Source organism: Typopeltis vanoorti, chromosome 4, assembly GCF_054136105.1.
Source record: "Typopeltis vanoorti isolate ZY-2024b chromosome 4, IOZ_Tvanoo_1.0, whole genome shotgun sequence".
Classification (NCBI taxonomy): domain Eukaryota; kingdom Metazoa; phylum Arthropoda; class Arachnida; order Uropygi; family Thelyphonidae; genus Typopeltis; species Typopeltis vanoorti.
Genome location: NC_143552.1, coordinates 106441680 through 106466198, shown reverse-complemented (window position 1 = coordinate 106466198; position 24519 = coordinate 106441680). Strand labels below are relative to the sequence as shown.

The 24519-nt window shown below is 34.2% G+C and overlaps 1 protein-coding gene across 3 annotated transcripts in view; it reads right to left on the bottom strand.

Moving 5' to 3' along the window:
• The window catches only part of LOC150107578 (F-box only protein 42-like), a 190802-nt gene extending 168039 nt beyond the window's left edge, over positions 1-22763 (bottom strand). Inside the window, exon 1 of one of the 3 annotated variants that reach the window (XM_090391401.1) lies at positions 22565-22763. In XM_090391401.1, the coding sequence (XP_090247527.1) occupies positions 22565-22691 (127 nt within the window). In that variant the 5' untranslated portion in view covers positions 22692-22763. Of the gene's footprint in view, positions 1-9513; positions 9537-22564 lie in introns of those variants that run through there. The other 2 variants (XM_090391402.1, XM_090391403.1) reach the window with 2 other exon arrangements.
• Positions 22764-24519: the final 1756 nt, after the last annotated feature.

Sequence of the window (24519 nt, the reverse complement as noted above, 5' to 3'; positions counted from 1 at the left end):
TCTCTTAAATCTCTTAAAATGAATGAACGACTGCCAACACTTCAGTTAGTCCACATGTTGGTATTATAACTGGTCTCTGAAAACAAGGTTCCTGGATTAACTTTTAGTTCATCAATAACACTAAAATATACTATAGGCTTCCAAACCTATTATGGGTGGGGGAAAAAATCAATTCAATCAAAATAGCAATAAAATACAATATCAAAAAAAAAATTCTAATGTTAATAAACATCAGTCCTTATAATCCAGAGTTGGGTCAAGCCTCAACAAATGGGAATGGCTTTATACATCTCATAACTTTTCACACCATCATACTTTCAGGAATTTAGGCCCAGTGGCCCACCCCAAAAATTTTAAAAATCAATTCAACCAAAATAGCAATAAAATAAAATATTGAAAAAGGACTTTTAGGATTCTTAATGCAAATACTGTGTCAATACATGACAATTCTTTTCTGAAACCATTTCTGTTCTTCACAAAGTTAATCTTCTACGTATGATTTAAAGTTTTTAAGTTAATATTCATGTGCATAACTTATAATCAGTATTTAGAAGACCTATTCCTCTACAATTTTCAGCTACACTTATTGCCTTTATTTTATACATTAGGCCTTATTCCGGTTTTTCTTTGCTGCTACATATTGTTAAATAATTTTAAAAGTCATTTGAACAGGAAGCATGGATATTTAATAAGTTCTATATTTATTCCATCTTCTCCAGGGGATTTTCCTAATTACTTTTATGTATTGCTTGTTGCATTTCTTGTAATATTATTTCTTCCACTGTATAGTTAATCGTGACCATTATATCAGATTTAGTTTCGTTACTATCTTGCCATAAGTTTTGGAAGAAATCTAACCAGGCTTTTTCTCTTTTGTTATTTCAAATTTAACTTTTTCTTTTACCTCCTTATTCATGTTTCTTAAAATGTTGTATGTATTGATCGTTTCACTGAAAGCTCTTACTAATTTTACATGTTTTTACATGTTTCTCTTTTTTTTTTCCTGCATGCTTTTTTTTTTGGTATTTCTCTTTTGTGTTTATAATTAATTTGTGCTATTAGCAATTTCATATTTATCCACTGTTTATATGCTTCTTTATTGTCTTTGGTTACTGCTTCAAATTTCCATTCCAGTTTTTTATTCCCCTTCTCTTCTTCCATTTACTTGTGGTCGAAAGACATTATGTTGTTGCACTTATGGCTTCTAAATTATTACCTCCTTTTCTATATCATATACCATACAGATAATAGCATCAAAAGATATATCCATAACCAAGGTAGACACTCTGGAGAGAGAGTGACCATGCAGTCTTGTTCTGGGAAGTTGCCAAACATGTGGAATTCTCTGTCAAGAAAGGATTTATGTTGAACTATAAAGCTGTAATGACAGACTAAGGAGTTATCTTGGAGCAGTGACATGGCTTGAGAAGCTACATAGAAAGATTAGTAGTGCATGGGTGTGGTCAGAGGTGTTTGAGAGAAGCAGTATTAAAGTGCATACCAAAATATCAGCGTGCATACCAAGTGCATTAAAGTGCACTGGAGTTCAGAGGAGGAGCATATTCCTGCTGCCCATGAAGTTTGTTTGGTGGCAGCTGGTGTTAGGAATTTAAATGGATGAGTAGAGATATAAAGCAAGAGCTGCAAAAAAGAAAACATTGTAGACAGAATATAAAGAAAAAGAGGATCAGCACACTCATGAGCAGTACAAAGGGCAAATAACAAGGGTGATTAGTTTGGTAAGAAAGGACAAATCAAATTATGAGAGAAAATTAGCTAAGCAGGCCAAAGTAAACACAACAGAGTTTTTTGTTATGTAGCAAGTAAGAAGAAAAATTACTATTGTAAAATGATTTTAAACAATGCTCACAGGAATGTGACAGAAACAAAGAAAATAGTTGAGTTGCTGAGTGATCATTTTGCAAAGGTTTACAGTTACTGTTAATCTAATGGAGATTTTGAAGTTGCTAATGTGACAGACGCATATCAAAATTAAGGTAAATGAAGAGGTGTTCAGCATATTAAAAAATATGAATGTGAACACAGCAGTGGGACTGGATGGCATGTCAGCCCATGTACTGCAGGAATGTGCAAGAGAAATGGCATTAACTCTAATGAAATTGTTCCATCTAAGTCTCAGCTCTGGCAGGGTTCCAAGGGAAGGGAAAGAGAGTAAGATAGGTCCATTGCATATAGGTGGCTAGAGGTAGCAAACTACAGAACAATTAATATATCAGGAGTAGTTGTTAAAGGATTAGGAAAGTTGGTTAAAAGTAAACTCCAACATCGGGTGGATAGGGATGTGATACTATATAGTGGGCATCACAGCTTTAGGTAGGTCCTGTCTTAGTAATTTATAATAAAGTGAAGCAGAATTGGATAAAGGAAATGGCTACACCATGATACTGCTGAACTTTGCAAAGGCATTTGACAGAATACCACATGGAAAACTATTACAAAAAATTGGAGCAAATGGGAATGGATATCAAGCTACTAGCATGGACGGGGGATGGCTGAGAGATAGACACCAGAGAGAAATATCATTGAACCATGCTTTAAACCTATTCACAGTTTCATGCTCACCACACCTTCAAGCAATGCATTCCACTCATCAGTCACTCTCCATACAAAAAACCTGCTTCTTATTCCCCTCTGGACATCCTCCATATACAGCTTTCAGGTATGGGCTCTTGTTCTACCCTTGTCTCCTTCTACTCTATGAAAAAATCTTCTCCAAATTAATCGGGTAACAATCCCTTACCAACTTTATGTCTCAATCATATCCCCTCTTCTTCTTTGATTCACAAGACTCTGCAAGTTGCATTCCCTCAATCTCTCCATGTATCTGACATTCTATAGAACTGACACTGACTTAATAAACTTTCTCTGGACCTTCTCCAATACATTTTCATCTGCCTGAAAACCAGGAACCAAATTTGTGCGCAGTAGTCCATATGCGGCTTGATAAAGCCTTATACAAGGGAACTATAACCCCTTTGCTTCTACATGTCAATGTCCTCCTCATTATTGCAATAATCCTTGCGATGTTCTCACCGCTTTAACAAAGTGAACCCTAAACTTCAAATTTCTGTCCACCATCACTCTGAGATTCTCATGTCTTCCACCTCCTTAAGAATTTCCCCATTAATTGTATAATCTGCATAATAACCCTGCCTATCAAAATTAAGACCTTGCATTTTGAAACATTAAAATGATTGTTGCAATCATTTGACCGCACTGAGATCCTCTTGCAAGGTCATGACATCTGCTCTACTACACAGTTCTTCCCAACTTTGCATCATTAGCAAACAACTGCATATCTTCAGTTAAGCCAGTCCCAATGTCTTTAAAGTACATGTTAAACAATAATGGTCCCAAAACAAGTCCCTGTGGCACTCCACTAGTGACCTTCCTCTTTTGGGATACCACTCCTCTATACACAACCTGCTGATACCTGTCTGACAGCAGTCCAACTCACTAATCTGTTATCTAATCCCATCTGTTTCAATTTAGCTAGCAGCTTGTCATGTGGCAGTCTTATCAAAGACTTTTGAAAAATCCAAGTTTTGCATCATCAGCAATCAACTGAATATCCCAACTTCATATATCATATATGAAGAGGAGATATTCTCTATATCATATATATATATACCATATACCTGGGGAGAGAATAGTTAATAAAGTTGATGTAGATATCCTGCAGGATGATTTAAATAAATTGGCATTGTGGGCATAGGATAATGATTGTCAATTTATTGTTGCAAAATGTAAGGTTATGCAGTTTAGGTTGAAAAGGTTGCATACATTGAATCATATTGATGGTAGTGGATTGATGAGGCTAGAGACTTGGAGATAATGGTGGACAGAGAACTGAAGTTGAGAGGGCATATTGCAAAAGTTAGAAAAATGGCTGAAAGGATTACTTGGATGTTGAAAAACATGATAACAAGTAAAGTTAAGGAAGTTATTATCCCTCTTTAGCCGGCCTGGCTGGCCGAGTAGTTAAGAGTATCTGCTCTCCAGCCAAGAGGCTGTAGATTTGAATCCCACCAACGGCATGGATGTTTGTGATTGTCCTACTAACCATTTAGTATGTTTGCTGCTGTAACCTGTGTCCTGGTCCAGTATGACCTTCGATGTCTTTGCACCATAAAAAAAAATCAAAACAAACAAATCCCTCTATATTAGGCTATACACAGATTTGGTCAGCTGGGTTTCTTGGGAAACTAAGAAGTGGTAGAGAAAGATTCAGAGATTAGTGACTAAGCTGGTGATAGGTCTGGAATGCTCTCTATGAGGAGAGGTTGAAGGCTTATGGTCTAGTTACAAAGTTTAGTTGATAGATGGAAAAGAATGGATACGACAGAAATTTTTAAGCTATTAAGAGATTTATAAAACTAATGCAAAAGGAATTTTTCAATATATGAGGATAGGTTGAAGGTTTATGGGTTGCAAAGTTTAGTTGATAGGTAGAAAAGAAAGGATACGACAGAAATTTTTAAGATATTAAAAGAGATTTATAAAACTAATGCGAAAGGAATTTTTCAATATTGACAAATAGTCTGAGAACTGGGCTATCCATGGAAATTGTGTAAGATTGTAGTCGGGGGGGGGGGGGGGGGACATGAGTGTTTTGTGTGAATAGTGGTAAATGAGTGGAATGGATTGCCAGAATTAGTTGCAAGTTCTTTGACAGTGAGTGAGTTTAAGGAGAGGTATGATAGGTTTTGTGTGTAGTAGTTAGAGTCTCTCACAATAAGTCTCTGGACTCCATGGACACACCATATAATAATAATAATCATAATAAACATTATGAAGGAAAGTGGTAGAACTGATATCAAAGTTGGAGATATTAAGCTGGATAATTGTTGCAACAAATCAGTGAGTACATATCAATTACTTGAGGTACAAAAAAGCTGCAAAAAACTTGAAATGTGAAAAGGCAGCTGAAGTAGACCATATTTAATCAGAAATCCTCAAATATGGAGGTATAAAATTTTTGCAGTGGCTACACCGTTATCATAATTCAGAGAGCCTTGCTAGAAGGGCGAATATTGACATGACTGGAGTAGAGCTCTCATAGTTCCCATCTATAAAAAAAAGAATTAAGCTGAATGCAAGAAACCCAGAGGAATTTCTCTACTAAGTGTTCCAGGTAATACTTATGCATGAATACTTGAAAAGAGGCTGAGAAAAATTGCAGAAGAGAAACTGGAAGAAGAACAAGCTGGATTCAGGTCCAGAGGTTGTCAGGATCAGATTTTCACTTTACAACAAATAGTTGAGAAATCATGGGAGTATGACAAGAATCTGTAATTAAGTTTTGTAGATCTGGAAAAGGTATACAACAAGGTACCCAGAGAAAAGCTTTGCAAAACACTGCAATTATATGGGGTAAATGGAACATTATACAAGGCAATATGTAGTCTATATTTAAGTGTAAAAACTGAAGGAAGCACAGTAAGATGGTTTGATATAAAATCAGGAATAAGACAAAGATACAAATTATCTCCACTCTCATTCATCACCTATATGGATCACATGAAAGAAAGTGATATTATACCTAGCATTAAAAATGAAGACATCAAAACTTAGCTCTTTGCTTTATGCAGAAATTATTGTACTCATAAACACATCCAATGCTCCAGGATTCTCTAACTAAATTGAATAACAGCTATAACAAATTTGGAATGAAAATCACAATAAAAAGACTAAGAAAAAATAGAAAACTTCAGCTACATTCTGAATGGAGAGCCTACAAAACAAGTAAAATATTTCAGCTATTTAATCACAGTTTTTAGTGAAGATGGCGAGTTAAATCTGGAAAGAAACAACAGAATAAGTGAAGCTAATATGGTGGGGAGCCAGCTGAATAAATTTATATGGAATAAGAGAGAAAGTAGCCAAAACTAAACTAGCAGTATACAAGACAGTGCTCAGTTAAGTTATGAATCTGAGAACTAGACTCTAGAAATAAAGCACTTATTCAAAGACTGGAGACTTCAAATATGAGAGTTCTTAGAAAAATTACAGGCCTGAACAGATGGCATCAAAGGCAGAATCATATTAAAAATGAGGATATTAGAAGGAACTTTACATTGTTAGTATGTGTTAACTTCAAGAATGATGTGTAAGCAGAACTAACCTAAGTGGTATGGTTACTTAAATAGAATGGGAGAGGAAAGTTTAACAAAACAAGTGTTTGATGTCAAGATGGCAGGTAAAAGACCCAGAGGAAAATCAAGGTATGTGGATTGATTCAGTCAGAAGTGCCTTAGATTCCCAAAATGTGAATAGATATGACAATATTAGAGTGCAGATAAGTAATAGACTACTTTGGTGGAAAAATGTTGATAGGAAATTAATAATAATGTAAAGTCAATCATATAGTGCTCATAATAGATTGAATACCCCTTTAGGGTATACCTATCAGGCAATTGATGATGATAAAAATCATTACTCCTGCTTTTGCTCTTTTTTCTGCTTTGACTCCTATGTAATATAATTATCTTTTTCATCTCAACTTTTCTGTTTCTTTGTTTCTGTTATTACTGCTAATTTTATATTTCTTTATATTAAAGTTTTGTCTAGATCTTGGTATTTGTGATGAATACTACTAACATTCAAAGTAGCAACATTCCAGATATTTTCATTATTTTTCATTTTTTTCCTCTTACCATGTTCTGATCATCTCTGCCAGCCTGTCCTAGTCATTTTCCAGAGTGGCAGTCCAGTTTCTTCTGTCCTCGGACTTTGGAATAAGGAAAAAATTCAGCCAGGTTGGTAAAGGGCCATCCACAGCCTAGTCTGGCATACTGCTGCTGATGTAATTATCAACTGTATCTGAACCTTTCTGTTTTTGTCTTTCTCTCCCTGTTAGTACTGCCAATTTGATATTTCTTTCTATTATTGGCCATCACAGCTTAGTTTTGTAGTGGAGTTCTTTCTGTACCTCCTTCAATTCTAACTGTTGACTTACAGCTCAAGCAGAGATTATATATATATTGCTTTTAATAATGCCCCATTTACACCATATAACTGTAGTATTTTAAACAGCTTTCCTCTTGGCACCTTTTCATATGCCTTTTCCAGATCAATGAAACGTAAATATGGATCCTTGTTATATTCCCAGGATTTCTCACTTGTTTTGTCTTAAAGCAATCTTGACAACCTCTATTTGGCCTGAATACAGCTTTTCTTCACCAAGCTTTTCTTGCACAATACTTGCATAAATCTACTCCAATCATCTGAAATTTGACCCTCTGACTAGTCCTTCTGAATTATGCATTGTAGCCACTGTAAAACTTTTATACCTTTTCATACTTTTTCATCTGAGTAATATGGTGAAATCATGTACAGTTTAACAATAATCACTTTCCAAGTCAGATCAATTGTTCAGCAGATTTCGAGTATTTAATGCTTCAAAGAAAAGATGATTAAATGTGAACATGTTGGAATTAAGAATACCTATTGTGAACAGCATGAGAGGCAAGGCCAAACTTGTAAGATTCCTAAAATGCAATAGTCTCAATGTTCTTGGATTCTAATCAAAGCAGAGCAGCCAGTCTGTCCAAAGATGACATAAGCATTGTATTGGACAAACACCTGGTAAGGAGAGAGATAGAAGGCAATGCATCCTTTGTAAATGGTAAGAAAAAAAAAAAAAACAGTTTCTAAGCTGGTTTGAAGGAAGTGTATAGATTGAATTAGCAAAGAATCCATGTTATTTGTTCAGAGGTTCCTTTAACACCCCTACTGGCCATGACGTCTATAGACATTCAGCAAAATCTGGATATGATATTATACCACCACCTAGTTTAGTTTATCTGCAGTGTTTGTGTTGTTGAAAGTTTGGCATTTGGTAGATAATTGCCTCTTCATTTGATGTGGATACTGCTGTTAGTATTAAAATATCTACGTTGTCTATATCTTCCTTCAGATAAGCTTGCAGGGTCAGTAGTGACCCTTCCCATTATGCATAGCATTATACACGTCTGAAAGGGGGGGGTGTGCTTTGCATTATGGGATACATACTAAGGCAAGTGATATGAAGTCATTAGCCTCTATATACGAAGTCATTAGCCTTTTTATAGCCTCTACATACACGTGCAAGTAGTAGCTCAGACGTTAATATATTTCACTCGCAGGACATTGTTTTGCTTCCTTGGGAAAAGGATTAAAACCAAGTATAAAATTTCTTGGTATCGTTAACGTATACTAAAACCAAGGTAAAAAAACTTTCATCTTTGTCTCATCCAGAGATTTTTTTTTTATTATTATTAATAAGGTTAAGCAACTCTTGGCTACTTGTATATGATATATATATATATATATATATATATATATATATGATTTCTGATTACTTCAACCTTGGAATCATTCCAGGTCTGACTCACCCTGATCAGACTTCAATAAAGGTCGAAACCGGTCTGGGTAGTGACCTTCCCATTATGCATAGCATTTATACACGTCTGAAAGCGGGTGTGCTTTACATTATGGAAACATACTAAAGCAAGTGATATGAAGTCATTAACCTCTATATGCAAGTAGTAGCTCATATATATATATATATATATATATATATATTTTCCAGGTTGTGGAAAATATAGCATGTACATTGTCTTCTGACGACTAAACTTCATTATCTTCTTCATAAAATATGGTAAATTAGAAAGTCCTAACAAAGACATTAAATGAAACCATTCAATCTGAATAATATTACTTAGGACAAGCTTAATCAGAAGGATATTACTTGAAGCAGGGCTGCATTTACCACAAGGCGCATTAGGCACAAGCTGGGGCCTCACTCTTTATGGGGCCACATTTTAAAAACCTTACTCCTCACAAACAACAGCCTAGTTATAGTCAGAGCCGTCTTAAGGCATGGGCACACTAGCAGTTGCCCAGGGGGGGGGGGGGGCCATGCTGCCGTATTATTCATGAGAGATCTCATGGCAGAGTGTATAAATTACTTGACCTCTCACTGGAACACTGAGCTAAGAAAGAGAACTGGAGATGGCGCACAATACGTCAATATCTAAATACAATTCATACTATACTATAAATAATTTTTTTAAATATATTTTTGTGAGACTCTCCCTACGTTATATAGAAAAATAATTTTGGAGAAATTAATCTGTGTTTCTCAATGTCGAAATTGCACTTAGAGTGTTCATGTGCATGATGGTGACCAACATTACAGGGGAACGTTCATTTTCAAGATTGAAATTTACAAAGAATCACCTTCACAGCACAACAGAGCAGCGGCGTTTGAACTGGCTTTCACTCATGCGCTTGGAAAATGACATCCTGAAGACCATTGATTTTAAGCCAATTATAAATCAATTCTCTGCAAAAAAAATTTGCCAAAGTTTTTGTTGATTAATCCTCGCTTTAGAACATGTTTTTTATGATTAAACATTGATTTTTGTTAAAAGTGCCAATAAATCTAATAATAAAATATATATTTTTATTATTTTATGCTAAATAATAAAAATTATATTTACTGCATACATTTTTATTCCCGTAGGTGGGTAGGTAGAGGTCCCAGTGCACTGCTTTGCCACGCCTACAAGATGGTATATACTGGTTATAGTTGCAAAATAAAATACTTATTTTTAAATATTAAATTCATAATATAAAAACTAGAGGCCTCTGAAAAATTTGTGCAGCACGAAAGGGTCAAATATCGTAGGACAGTAAAGGGAATTCCAAGTAACACAGTACACGTAAAGACAAATGACACAAAGGTCACTCCACCGCAGTTAACAGCTCTAAATTCACCGTTCAGAGATTAACGGCGAATGGGGTTAATTGCATGATAAAAGTTAGAATGCCGATGAAGTTTTGATCCATGAAAAATTCTGGGGTGGTCTGGCTATTTCATTCACCTCGGCCGATAGGAAGTTAAGTGTCATTCGTACGCATGCGTAACAACTGATAGTTTAGTTACCGTTATTTGGCTAGTATTTGTAAAGCAGTATACAAGTATATATATACCTAATTATATGGTTAAAGTAGTTGTCGCAGTTGATAACAATATATTTTTCAATGAATTTTTTCTCTTATTTATATACGACAAGACTAGTATTAACAACATTTTACAAACTTATGGGACTAATACTGACTCATAAAATTTATTGATGAAGTTCAGCAATTTTTGATAAATAAAAGGAAGAAAAGTCTACAATTAAAAATATGTACAAATTTATAAACGATGGGTTAAGGTCTACTTTTCCAAACGTAGAAACAAGGAGGGTAAAATTGTTCTACTACATAAAGGTGGTGATAAGACTGTAGCTTCAAATTATAGACTGGTCTGTATATCTGGAGTTGTGGTGAAGGTCCTGGAGAGATTGATGAGAAGTAGGATACAGAAATGGGTTAATAACAGCAGTATTCTCTGCCATTAGCAGCATGAGTTTGTTAAGGGGAGATCACGTTTCACTAACTTACTTATGTACTATAACAAAGTGACAAATACCTTGAACAGAGGATATGCATATACAGTGGCGTACTTGGATTTTGCAAAGGCTTTTAATAGACTGCCACATGACAAGCTTTTAATTAAATTGAAAGTGATGGGATTGGATAACAGACTTCTGTGTTGGATCAGTGACTGGCTGTCAGATAGGTATCAGAAAGTTGTATATGAGGGTGCAATATCTCGAAAGTGAAAGGTCACCAGTGGTGTGCCACAGGGGTCAGGGTCAGTTTTGGGGCCATTGTTGTTCAATTTGTATGTTAATGATATTGGGTTGTGTTTAACTAGTGATATCCAGCTGTTTGCAGATGATGCAAACCTGGGGAGAGCAATGCACAATCAGGCTGATGTTAACGCCTTACAAGAGGACTTGAATAGATTTGCATGAATGGGCAGGTAAGTGGAAACTATCAGCTCGATGTTGCCAAGTGTAAGGTTTTGAGATTTGGTTAGCAACGATGGGATGCCAAGTATACACTTGATGGGGAAACTTTAACAGAAGTAGAGGAGATGAGAGATCTAGATGTGATGGTGGACAAGGACCTGAAATTCAGATCCTTCATTGAACAAGTTGTGAAGACATCACATCGCATAATGGCAATGATGCGGAGAACCCTGACATGACATGCAGAAATAGAGAAGTTATGATTCCATTGTATAAGGCCTTGATCAGGCCTCATATGGATTATTGTGCACAGATTTGGTCGCCGGGTTTTCATGGTGACAAGGATATGTTGGAAAGGTTATAGAGAAGATTCACAAAGGTAGTCAATGGTCTTTGGAATGTGGAGTACGAGGACAGATCAAGGGAATGTAAGTTGCAGAGCCTCATGAATACGAGGAAGGGGGGGGAGGATATGATTGAGATATATAAACTGGTCAGGGGTTGTTATCAGGTAAATATGGAAGAGATTTTTCATAGAAATTAGAGAGGGAAGTAAAACAAGAGGCCATTGCTGGAAATTGTATAAGGAGGGTTTGAGCAAAGGAGTGAGAAGCAGGTTCTTTGCATGGAGGGTAGTTGATGAGTGGATGTGAGTTGGTGGTGAATGCATTGCCTGAGTGTGTTGTGGAAGTAGACACATTGAATCAGTTTAAGATGAATTTGGATAAGCTTTGTATGCAATAGTGAGTACCTCCCACGATGAGTCTCTGACTCCATGGAGGTCGGGTGTTGATAATAATAATATTTTTGATGATGCCTATTTCAAATGCAAGTGCTGAACGCTCATTTCCAATGTTGAAAAAAACTATTTAAGAAGCAACTTGCACCAAAATAAAACAAGTGACCTGTCGTTATTATGCATAGAATCAGTAATGGACTCGACTGATTATGATTACATTAGATATATTTCCAAAAACCAAAGCCAGAAAAAAAAACTTAATTATTATTTTTTTCAATTTACTTTTGAACTGATTTATTTATTATTTTCTTTTTTAAATACATATATATGTATACCAATTTTGTGTTATTCTTATTTTATTAAAAGTTATCATGGAAATGTCTACTTGTATTTTCAATAAACCAAAAAAAAAAATGCGTATGAATTTGATTAACTGAAATAGACTTGTTCTTTTGAGGCCTCAATAATGATGTTGTGCCTAGGGCTTCCAAAAGTATAAATGTGGCCCTGGAAGCACATGTTTCATGATTAATCAAACTGACCATCTCATGAAACACATAAGATTTTTGTCCAATTTGATAAATGTTGCATGATATAGATAGGTCAATATTGAATCTACCATTATCTGGCAACATCAAAAATTAAAATGGAAATTTTCAACATAAAAAAAAAACATGATTTATTTGCTAGAACGTTTAATAATAAATAACTAGATTAATAAGAAATTTGTACACGGGAAGAACTGAGGACAGTATTTCATCTCTAACTGATCGCAAAAGTATTAATTAATACTGGAGCGTTTTTCAAGTTGTCATAACGATGTTGGAAGATGCAGCTAGTAATAAGTGTAATTTATTAATTACACTTATTACTAGTAATTTATTAATAAGAAGATTTCGAACATTTAATGCTTCAAAGAAAAGATGATTAAATGTGAACATGTTGGAATTAAGAATACCTATTGTGAACAGCATGAGAGGCAAGGCCAAACTTGTAAGATTCCAAAAATGCAATAGTCTCAATGTTCTTGGATTCTAATCAAAGCAGAGCAGCCAGTCTGTCCAAAGATGACATAAACATTGTACTGGTCAAACACCTGGTAAGGAGAGAGATAGAAGGCAATGCATCCTTTGTAGATGGTAAGAAAAAAAAAAAATAGTTTCTGAACTGGTTTGAAGGAAGTGTATAGATTGAATTAGCAAAGAATCCATGTTATTTGTTCAGAGGTTTCCTTTAGCACCTCTACTGGCCATGACGTCTATAGACATTCAGCAAAATCTGGATATGATTCCGTAACACCTATTGAATAACATGGATAAGAAGTGCAATTTGGTCTCACTATTTCATCTACCATGGGTGGTAAAGAGGTTAAGGTAGGGTATTGAAATTCTGTTCACATCACTGGATTGAAGCCTGGTCAACAGATGACAATACAATTATTAATAATTTTCTGAATGGTTGTTTCACTGTATCCATTAGACATCAGATTGCTTTTAATTTTATTTACAATATGGAAAATTATGGAGATAACTACCATGTTAGAGCAAAACTTTAGTTTATTATAAACCAAAACGAACACTCGACGTTTCAACCTTCATATGAAGGTTATCATCTGGAGCATGCAGATATATACAGAGAAACAAGCTGCACTACAATCTACATGGTTTGCTAAAGTTACTGACCAACCGTTACAACAATTATTGGCCTAACCTCTGGTGGGAAAAAAAAAAAAAAAAAATCTTTAATAAAAACCTTTTTTTTCACCAATAATTGTTGTAATGGTTGGTCAGTAACTTTAGCAAACCTTGTAGATTGTAGTTCAACTTGTTTCTCTGTATATATGTGAATGCTCCAGATGCAATAGTCTCAATGTTCTTGGATTCTAATCAAAGCAGAGCAGTCAGTCTGTCCAAAGATGACATAAGCATTGTACTGGACAAACACCTGGTAAGGAGAGATGTTTTGGAGGATGACCTTGATATGAAGGTCGAAATGTTGAGTGTTCATTTTGGTTTATATTAAACTAAAGTTTTGCTCTAACACTGCCGGTAGTTGTCTCCATAATTTTCCATAATGTATTCTGATCACCGTGTAAGCATGAAAGAAAGGATTAATTTTATTTAATTCATCTAATAAAAAGGAAGCAGAATAGAAGATTGTATGAGCTCTATATACAAGACTTGATAATACCCATCTTTTGCAATGAATAATAGTATGAGGATGAGTGAATGTATTGGTCAGTTAAGGTTTGATTTCAATAAACCGAAAATTCAACTTGATCTGTACAATTTTAAATTATTAAGGTATCCCAATAGGACAAATAGTTATTGAATTCATGCTTAATAGTGAACTTGATAAAGGAATACAAAGAGTTTTTTTTTTTTTTTTTTTAGGAAATGAAGTAATTCTGACTCTAAAAGACCACAGAACACAAAGATGCCATGAACAAATGAACAAGGGGCCATATATGTAACTGTCAGATTTTAGGGAAAGACAACATATACTAGAATATTAAAGAACTTTAATACCCCCTATATTTCGGTAATGTTATATTACTATCTTCAAGGAACATAAAGATGGTAAAACTTTTATTGGGATTATATTGATCAAGTGTATATAATAGACAACTAAGTTATACCAACTAGTTTCACCAACTAAGTCTGTTGGCATCTTCAGGGTACATAACTGATGTAAGGCACTAAAAAGTAAAAAACTGTTACAAACTAAAATCAACCGATTCCAATTATATTAAACAAAGAACAGAGCGCGTACAATACATTCATAGAGCGTGGATGATCTCTGGATTATTCCAAAGTTTCTATTTTTAAAAGAACAATTCCATTCAAGATGAGCGAAACATATTTATTTTAAAACATCTTTGGCACTTCTTTTAAGCCAAATAGATTTAGACTGTTATCAGATTTATGATGATATTTCTAGTACTTTAGATCAAGATATATGGTCGCTTTTGGATAGAATGGTCACTACTAGCTATGATAAAGCCTTTACAACAAGCAAACGAAACCAAATCAAAAAATTTAACGATCTTTATACAAAACGTTTTAAGTCAAAACCTTCTCTACCAGACAGCAAAGTTATTTTTAATTTGTCGGATCATGTATTAACAAAACCGGAGATCAATATACTTAAAAAAGGGTTCAATTTTGCGATAACACCTCATAATGTCCCTAAAATGGATATCATTTGTAATATAGAAAAGGCAGTCTCGTCGTTACCGGAACCCATAACTAATGATATTAGATTAAAAAGTAGTGTCATCCTCTCATCATCCAGAACTCCTAACATAAACATCACTACTCTGGAAAAAAGAACGTTGTACAGTTTAAAGAAAAAGAAAGACATTATTATATTGAAGGCAGATAAGGGTAATTCAACAGTGATTTTAAACACCAGTGATTACGAAGATAAGATTAACAGCTTATTGTCGGATACATCAACCTACCATGTCCTAGTCACAGCCCCAACACTAAAGAACCACAATGATACCATACCAACGATTTAATACGTCATATGGAGAACTGGTCTATAGACTTAAAACGAAGATTGAAATCCATGCATCCACTAACACCAAGACTATATGGCGCTCCTAAGGTACACAAAAATGGAATACCACTATGCCCGATTGTGGACGGAATCAATTCTCCAACTTATCTGTTATGTAAACACCTGGCAGGCCTCCTCAAACCTCACATCCATAATTTGGACACTTATATACGAAATTCACAACATTTCGTTGAGAAACTGAACAACATCTCTATGTCCAATACGGATTTACTCGCCAGCCTGGATGTTACATCTCTATTCACTAACATCCCTGTGGAGGAAGTGATCAACATTTTAGAAAGTTTGCTCCCATAAGACATTACTTCTCTGTTCTGTCATTGTTTAACATCAAACTTTTTCTTATGGAATAAAACCATATATCAGCAATTGACTGGCCTTGCAATGGGTAGCCCCCTCTCATCATCTTGTGCTGATCTCTTTATGGAGGATTTTGAAAGTAAAATCTTAACTCAAACAGACCCTAAACCCACAGTATGGTGGAGATAGGTGGATGATATCTTTATCGTTTGGAACCACACAAAAAAGGACCTGTTCGACTTTCTTAAGAAAATCAACTCTCTACACCACACAATCAGATTCACTCTAGAATTTGAAGAAGATAACCAATTATCATTTCTGGACACTTTAATTAAGAAGCTTCTGAATGGTGGTATCAACCTCTCAGTTTACCGCAAACCTACCAATACAGGATGTTATTTACATTTCACTTCCTCACACCACATTTCTCAGAAACTTAGTATTGTACACATGTTGAAGAACCGTGCCTCTCTCCTTACAACAGATTAACAAGACCTCCAGGAAGAACTATCCCTGATATCCACCAACCTTATCATGAATGGATTTCCTCGAAGACTCGTCCACAAGATACTTTTCTCTGAACCCCGACAAAGACAACAAGATGATGTACGTTATATTTCTACCATCGTTATTCCATACTTAGGGACAGTTTCAAATAAGATTGCCAGACTCCTTAGACCACATAAAATAAGAGTGGCCTTTAAACCCACAGAAACGATTAGACAATTCTTAAGATCTCCAAAAGATAGCCATCCTTTCTCCAAATATGCTGGAGTTTATAACATACCATGCTCGTGCAGGTTGAATTACATTGGCCAAACTTCAAGGAGCCTTGAAATTAGGCAAAAAGAACATATAGGTGACGTCAATAATAACAGAGAAGAAAAATCGGGTTTAGCTTTTCATTTCTCAAGAATGAACCATATCATAGAGTGGAATAGAAGCACAATTCCTTACATGTAGGAGGACTTCCGCTCCCGAATTTTTAAGGAGGCCACAACAGTTGCCCGCTGTACACAAAACCTTAACAGGAACCAAGGACTAATCTTGCCCGTGATCTGGAAGACCCTTATCAGATCCTTCAACTAGCCAGAACTGAATTATAGTGCCAACTATAGAACGTTCCTAAATAACAACAAGTGAGATCATCCACGCTCTATGAATGTATTGTACGCGCTCTGTTCTTTGTTTAATATAATTGGAATCGGTTGATTATAGTTTGTAACAGTTTTTTACTTTTTAGTGCCTTACATCAGTTATGTACCCTGAAGATGCCAACAGACTTGGTTGGTGAAACTAGTTGGTATAACTTAGTTGTTTATTATATACACTTGATCAATATAATCCCAATAAAAGTTTTTCCAGAACTTTTTGGTCAAGAAAATTAAACATTGTTTAACATAAAGATGGTAATGTAACATTACCGAAATATAGGAAATATTAAAGTTTTTTAATTAATATTCTAGTATACATTGTCTTTCCCTAAAATCTGACAGTTATGTATTACCAACATATAAGGTTATAAGAAGGAACCATATATGAGAATGAGGAAAAACAGCATAAAAGAGTTGCTTTTCTAAATGCTCCATAAAATAATTAGCTAAAGCTGGTGAGACAGGACTGCTTATTGCTGGTCCTTCAATTTGTTTGAATAACTTGTTCTATCATGCAAAACAGCCTGCACTAATCATGAATTTAAATAAGATAATAATCTCTTCCAGAAATCACGTTGCAAAAACTGAAAAGTCTCTTAATGGAATGTTAATGAATAGGGAGATTACATCAAACGAAACCAAAATTTCATTATTAGACAGACACACTGATCTATGTTATTATCTCTTTAAAGTCAGGCTGTTTTTAATATAAGAACAAGTGTAGCCAGTGAGATACCAAAAATTATGAGGAAGTGTATTGCAGGATGGTAAGAGCCAATATAGTCCTAGGAGTTAGAGAAGAGTCCACCGGAATTATTCACATTGAAATCTCTAAGGAAGATTATCTCACTGTTTTGGTAATTAGCTGTGTAGTCAACTTTCAGAGATTAGTAATCAAAAAAAGTCAGATGAGTAATCAAAATTAAAAGAATGGTAAAGGCAGCAAAAGAAGGTAACAAAATGAGGCAAGGAAATCTTGAGCCAAGGAAAATCCACATAAAGGAGTTCACGGAAATAACAAATACAATGCACACAAAGGAGATTATGGGAAAAATAAAGGAAAAAATTCTATTTTGTCTAGCATGTAGTTACAACTTGCCATTATAAGTGCAACTCTTGAGTCCTGGATATAAGAACTTATAACATATCAATGCTGTGTGTAGGTTGCAGGTAAGATTTGGGAAAGCAGAAATCCATTGTTTTCTTGAAGAGCTGGAGGTTGTTGTTGTTGTTGGGGAAACACATTTTGAGAAAGGCTGTTCAATAGAACGATGTAGATGAGAAAAATGAGGACGAGGAGAAGCAAGTTTGATGTGTTTTCAGTTGTACTGAAAAGGGATATTGGCAACTGCTGCTCTTGATTTAACAGGACCAACAGAAAACAAAAGAATGATATATATCAACACTGAGGCACTGACTGTGGAAGTATGAGTAGAAGAGACATGCAGTTGAAGCAGTGCACCTGGGAGATAAAGGTTGACATTGAGTCTGTGAGGGGAAGGGTCATCTATGATCTGAGCTGCTCTTCTCTGGACAGCATCAAGAATATTTAGGTGGGTTTTAGGTGTACCAGCACAAATGTGTGATCAGTATTCTCAAGATGGACATATTTGAAATCTGCAACATAGACTAATGAAAAATAGTCTATATTACAAATTTCAAGAAGTATTTCATTACTAAAAGTAAATTACAAAGGTTTTTGATTTGTTAACATAGAATCATGGACATTACACACACATATACATATACACAATTTCTCTTATCCCAACTGATTAAATGAATTATGTCAATTAGATTCTGAAAGTTAAAAGACAAGTATTAATTCAGAATACCACTTAATTATTGAAAAAGCAACTACACTAGCAACCAGCACATGAAGAAATTAAACTTTCTACATTCTAAGCTTTTTTTTTTTGTAATTTAAATAATGCTGAAAGTAACGATAACATCTACAGTGGGTAAAATATTGTTAATTTCAGCATATTTCTATAAGCATTTTATGATAATCCCACTCATTTACAATTTTTTATGTTATCTCACTCACAAAAGGTTGAACCTGTGACCACAGGTGGATGAAGGATTAGAAAATCCTTCAACTATTCTACACACTGAAACAGTAGCATTTTTTTTTTTTTCAGGCCATTCTAGGTTGAAAAGGCATGTTACAAAACAATATCTTAACTGAACTTCAAAGATTAGTTTACATTATGAAAGGGTACTGCTTTCAAACCTTATGAGTCTTCCTGATGAATCTTTTGACTCCATGGAGATCTGTTCATGATAATAATAATCTAGAAGCTGTTTCATTATGTAATACAAATAATTTTACTAAATAGTTGTGTGGTGATGTTACATTAACGCTTATTACTAAACTTTTGGAACCAAATATAAAATTATTAGGGTTCCCCCCCCCCTTGTAATAGTAATCACCAGTTTTATCTATATATTGGATGGAACTGCTGTTTACAATTAGCATTACAGTTGAGGTCATGATGCATCAACGTATTATGTTTTATTTCCCTATTGTGTATGTCTCAGACCCTTTTATTTTTATTCAATAGGAAAGAAACGAGCTGCCTTGAGGAAAATAACATTTTCACCTTGATCCCTAAGTGACTGTTGAGACTTAAAAATATTTCCTTATCATGAATGAAAGATGATTCAAAGTCACCTTTAATATATTCTTGGTTAGCAACAAACTGCCTCAACCATAAGTACATTGTGTAAAATGATACCTCCTTTCTTCATTTTTTTTTTTCTTGTATAGTGTTATTTTCAAACTGTCACAGAAATATAATCTTTTCCATAGAGCACATTATATATTATTATTATTATTATTATTTGACACCTTCAGGGAGTCCAAAGTCTCGAGGGAGAGTGTGCCAACAGCATCAAATGATTGGTCCCCTTCCAACTACTAACCGCACTCAAACTTACTTAACTGAGCCATTAATAGCAGAGGCTCTACCAATCAACCAACCTTTGTCGGCAATATATATATATATATATATATATATATAGAGAGAGAGAGAGAGAGAGAGAGAAAATACATGGAATCAAGGTAAAAAAATTGGTACAAGTACTGTAAGAAACATACTTGGTACAACATCAAGACCAAATCATGAATGGATAACCCCTGAAATTCTAAATACTTTAGAAGAAAAAAAGAACAGCAAAGCATATATTAAATATAAAAAATACAGAAGAAAATAAACAACATTATAAGAATCTTAAAAACAAAATTGATAAAATGTGCATATCTGCCAAAAATAACTAGTTGGAGGAAAAAGCAAAACTGTGCAAAGAAGCTAATAAAAGAAATGATAATAAAACGGTATACAAAATTATCAAAGAATTAACTAAGATCTATAAAGATAAACCATTAACAATGAAAGATAAAAATAATATAGAAACTGGGTCAATACAAAATATTAAAATAATTTGGAAGGACTACTATCAAACATTATTTCAAAAAGAACAGGAGGAAGAGGAAAGTTGACAGAAAAGATGATATATGAAAAGGCACCACCCATAACTCCAGCAGAAATTATAAATGCAATAAACCAAATGAAACTTTCAAAAGCTACGGGTAAAGATGAAATATCTATAGAACTATGGAAATATGGTGGCAAGGAAACTATTAATTTCTTAATGACTTTATTTAATCAAATTCTTTATACTGGAGTAATCCCAACTGACTGGAAAACAGGAATTATTATACCAATTCACAAAAAAGGAGACAAAAGAATATGTGAAAATTATAGACCCATAACACTCTTAAGTCATAGTTATAAACTATTCATTCGAATTATACAAAAGAGAACACAGGTGCTTACAGAAAAAATCATAGAGGAAAACCAAGCAGGATTCAGGCCACATAGATCCACCATAAACCATATCTTCACCATTAATAATATAGCAGAAAAATATTAGGAATACAACCTGCCCATATACTGTTGTTTTATAGATTTTAAGCAAGCCTTTGATTCAGTTAATAGAAACAAATTGATCACTATCCTAAAAAACATAAAAATGGATTCAGATATTTTAACATTTATTACAAATTATTATGGAGACACAAAAGCTTTTGTTAAAATGAACAACATTAAAACCGAGGATTTCAGAGTCGAGAAGGGTGTGATGCAGGGATGCTCTCTCTCTCTCACCTCAACTCTATCATCTTCCTAGAAGAAGTCTGTAAAACCATAGCTGATGAACCAGGTGTAAAAATCAATGGTACCAACATTAATCACATAAAATACGCAAATGATATCATTATTTTAGCAGATTCTAAACCACAGCTAGAAAAAACTATTAATATTTTAAATGACTCTTGTAAAACTTATGGGTATGAAAATAAATCATCATAAAACAAAAATAATGAAGATAGGTAGAGAAGAAGAAAATATTTCTATAAATCTCGAAAATCATCTGCTGGAACAAGTTAAAAACATGCTTATCTTGGCAATCTTATATCTAGTAACCTCAACAACATGAAAACAGTAAAACACAGGCTAAACCTAGGTTGGACCAACATGAATAAACTAAACAAAATATGGAAAAATAAAAAAATCCCAACGTATCTAAAATTAAAATTATATAAAACAATTATTATCCAAATGGCTACTTATGCTTCAGAAGCTTGGAGATTAACTCAACAATCAATCAAGAAACTTCAAGCATTTGAAATGAAATGCCTCAGAAAAATTAATAACACCCACTGGATGGAACACAAAACTAATGATCAAGTCAGAACAGATTTAAACTTCCCAGATAATATAATACACACAACCATTAAGCATCAACTGAGATGGTTTGGTCATATTCAGAGAATAGCTCCCTCATAGACTCCCATATTTAGCTCTGAATGGATATATAGAAAGAAAAAGACCTAGAGGCAGACCAAGTACTTGGATAAAGTTGCTGAAAGAGCATTCCCATCTACCCAGCTATAGGGTCATGAGTGAGATGGCTAAAGATCGCAATAAGTGGAGAACCTTTCTTCTTAGTGGACTCAACCCATTATCAAGTGGATGAGATGAGATGATCATGATATATTATCGTTCATATTTATTCAGTAGATAATGTTATAGAAAATTAGTTTGAATGACTATATACCGAGAATGAAAAAGAAAAGGTTTAATGTTAAGATACTAATAGTTTCGTAGAATAAATCAACTAATTCAGGTATCACAGGCAAAGAATTATAAAAAAATAACAGAGACATGATAAAATGACATCAAACAGATCTAGTATAAAACACAACAGTACTATTGTGTTTTATTATTTGACACCTCCAGGGAGTCCAAAGACTCATCGAGGGAGTGTGCCACAACAGCACTGACTGCGCTCAAACTTACTTAACTGAGCCATATTAGATATGTTGATGTAATTTTATCATGTCTCTGTTATTTTATATAATTCTTTGCCTCTGATACCTGAAGAAGTGTTGATTTATTCAACGAAACTAGTAGTATCTTAACATTAAACCTTTTCTTTTTCATTCTCGGTATATAGTCATTCAAACTAATTTCATATATATATAAATATATATATATATATATATATATATATATATATATATATATATATATAACGAACGTCTATTTCGGCCATCCGCATCTTCTTTTCCCTGGTATCTTCTAAGACTTTATAAAATCCATTCGTTATATCTACAATCTTTCTTCTTTTTTTTTTTTTTTTTTTAATTTCCATCGCTATTTAAATACCTTCTCGAAGGCTGGAAATTTATCAGTCATTCATAAAACCATAACAAAACTACTCTTGCAGTCCAAACGTTGGATCAAAGAACATATGTGGGGATTCAAATAGTACTAGAGAACAAGCCAATGAACAAATAGTAGAATGAAAAGTTAACATAAAAACAGAACATTATTTCTTCTTAGTGTATAAAAACTCACCGCGCACGTGACGATACCAACTTTTACTAACCATCATACACTGTTTTAAATCTCTATATGGTGACAAGTAACTAAGAATATATTCCAGAACAGGTTCCGGTAAATGATCTATTGTAACCGGACCCATAATAGGATTTTTATTTCTTTCTTTCCTATCTGGGAAACAAGAACCTACCCGGTTCTATTCTCTATACACAGGTGTTCCTTCACTTCATGTTTAATGAAAGAATATTGATGAACGTGTAAACTGCATAAGTCTGACAGATAAACCATACGATTCGCACAATATTAGCCCACGCAATACTTCCATGAACAGAACTGATCAAAAGACTAAATCTGGGAATATTTGTACAGGAAAGACAACAGTCATCTAAAAACATAAACATTTTGATTTTTTTTCGTCGCTCGGAGAATAAAATAATCCGAAAGGTGAATATTACACAAATCATAAACGCAAAACGATGGTATCATTTGGACACTCTTTTTTTTTTTTGTTATTTGTTAGTAAACGAATACAAGTTGACCGATTCAGCATACTAACAGATAATATACATTAACCATTAAACATATATAAATAACATAATCGTTTTCTCGTTATCAAAAAGAGCGGACTACAGTATTTTATGCAACTATCAGTTTTGTTATAATTATTATCATTCCAAAGGTACTACGTACGCTCGTAATAACACACAGTAGCGAAAAAATTAATCCGAACATTCACATTTTAAAGAAAAATTTTAATTTCGCAATAATATATGTACAAAAATTAAACCTCAACTTTACCTAATAATTTATGTGTGGACTTCTGTTCATAATTAGTTCATTAATTAACTTAAGCATAGACTACCAATAAGGAACACATTTTTCTTATTTCTGTATCTCGAATCCATACTTTTATAATGAGTTATATTAATTTGTCCTTTGTATAACGATTTAATTTTCCAAGTCTCTTTTTTTCACTATGGCACACAAATTTTCTTTTGGGTCAAAGTCAGCAGATTTACCTGACCAATGAAGCAAGTGAATGTGGTAATTTTTGAGGAATTCTTTCACTTTTTTTTTTTTTTTTTTTGAAGTATGGCATGGAGCAAGTCCTATTGGAAGATGAGTTCTTTGTCTTTCTGGACCTGTGGGACTACACTTATTTCCAATATTGTGTCTTGATCACTCCAATGGAGAAGTAATCAAGACACAAGTGATCCTGGAGCGTCATGTGTAAAGCAATCCCAGAACATCTTTTTAGCTGGGTGTTTAGGAGCTTGTTGAAGGGGGGGGGGGGGCAGGGAAAGACTTCTCAGCTGCTGATTTGCGAACATAGGATACCTGCTCTAATTGGACAAAGAAATGGCATTCGTCTGAGAATATGACCTTCTTCTACCTTCTCAACAGTTCAAATTTTGTACACTTTTAACTTTGCAGCCCATTTTTCTGCATGACCGCCATCGCAGTTGTTTCTTTTTGTTGGCTTATGGGCAGCGCTTCCTGCTTCCAACGATTTTCGACGGACTGTCATGTTAGAAACATTAACCCCACTAGCTGCCAAGTCTATATTTAAGTCTACAGCAGACAATGTTGGATTCATTTTACTTTTCTAACTAGTAAACGAGTAAGTGTAGTTTTTTTCGCCCACATTTTCTTTTTCTGTCAAGAGAAAAAGAACTTGTTTCCCCAAACCTCTTTAAAATCACAGTAATAGTACCCAAAATAATTCATTGGCAATTTGTCTTTCAGTCATGGATGTGTGTTGAAAAAGAGTACATATTTTTAAACGCTTTCTTGGAAATGTATCATTTTATAGCTAGACAAAGCGATTAAAACCCTTCGAATACTAAATTATTTCACTATTAAAAGCGCACAACACTATTAATAAACATTAAATATCGTAGAGACAGTTAAAACACGCAGCACTCATCCAAAATAGTGAATTAACCGAAAATAGTAAACTGAAAACGTGA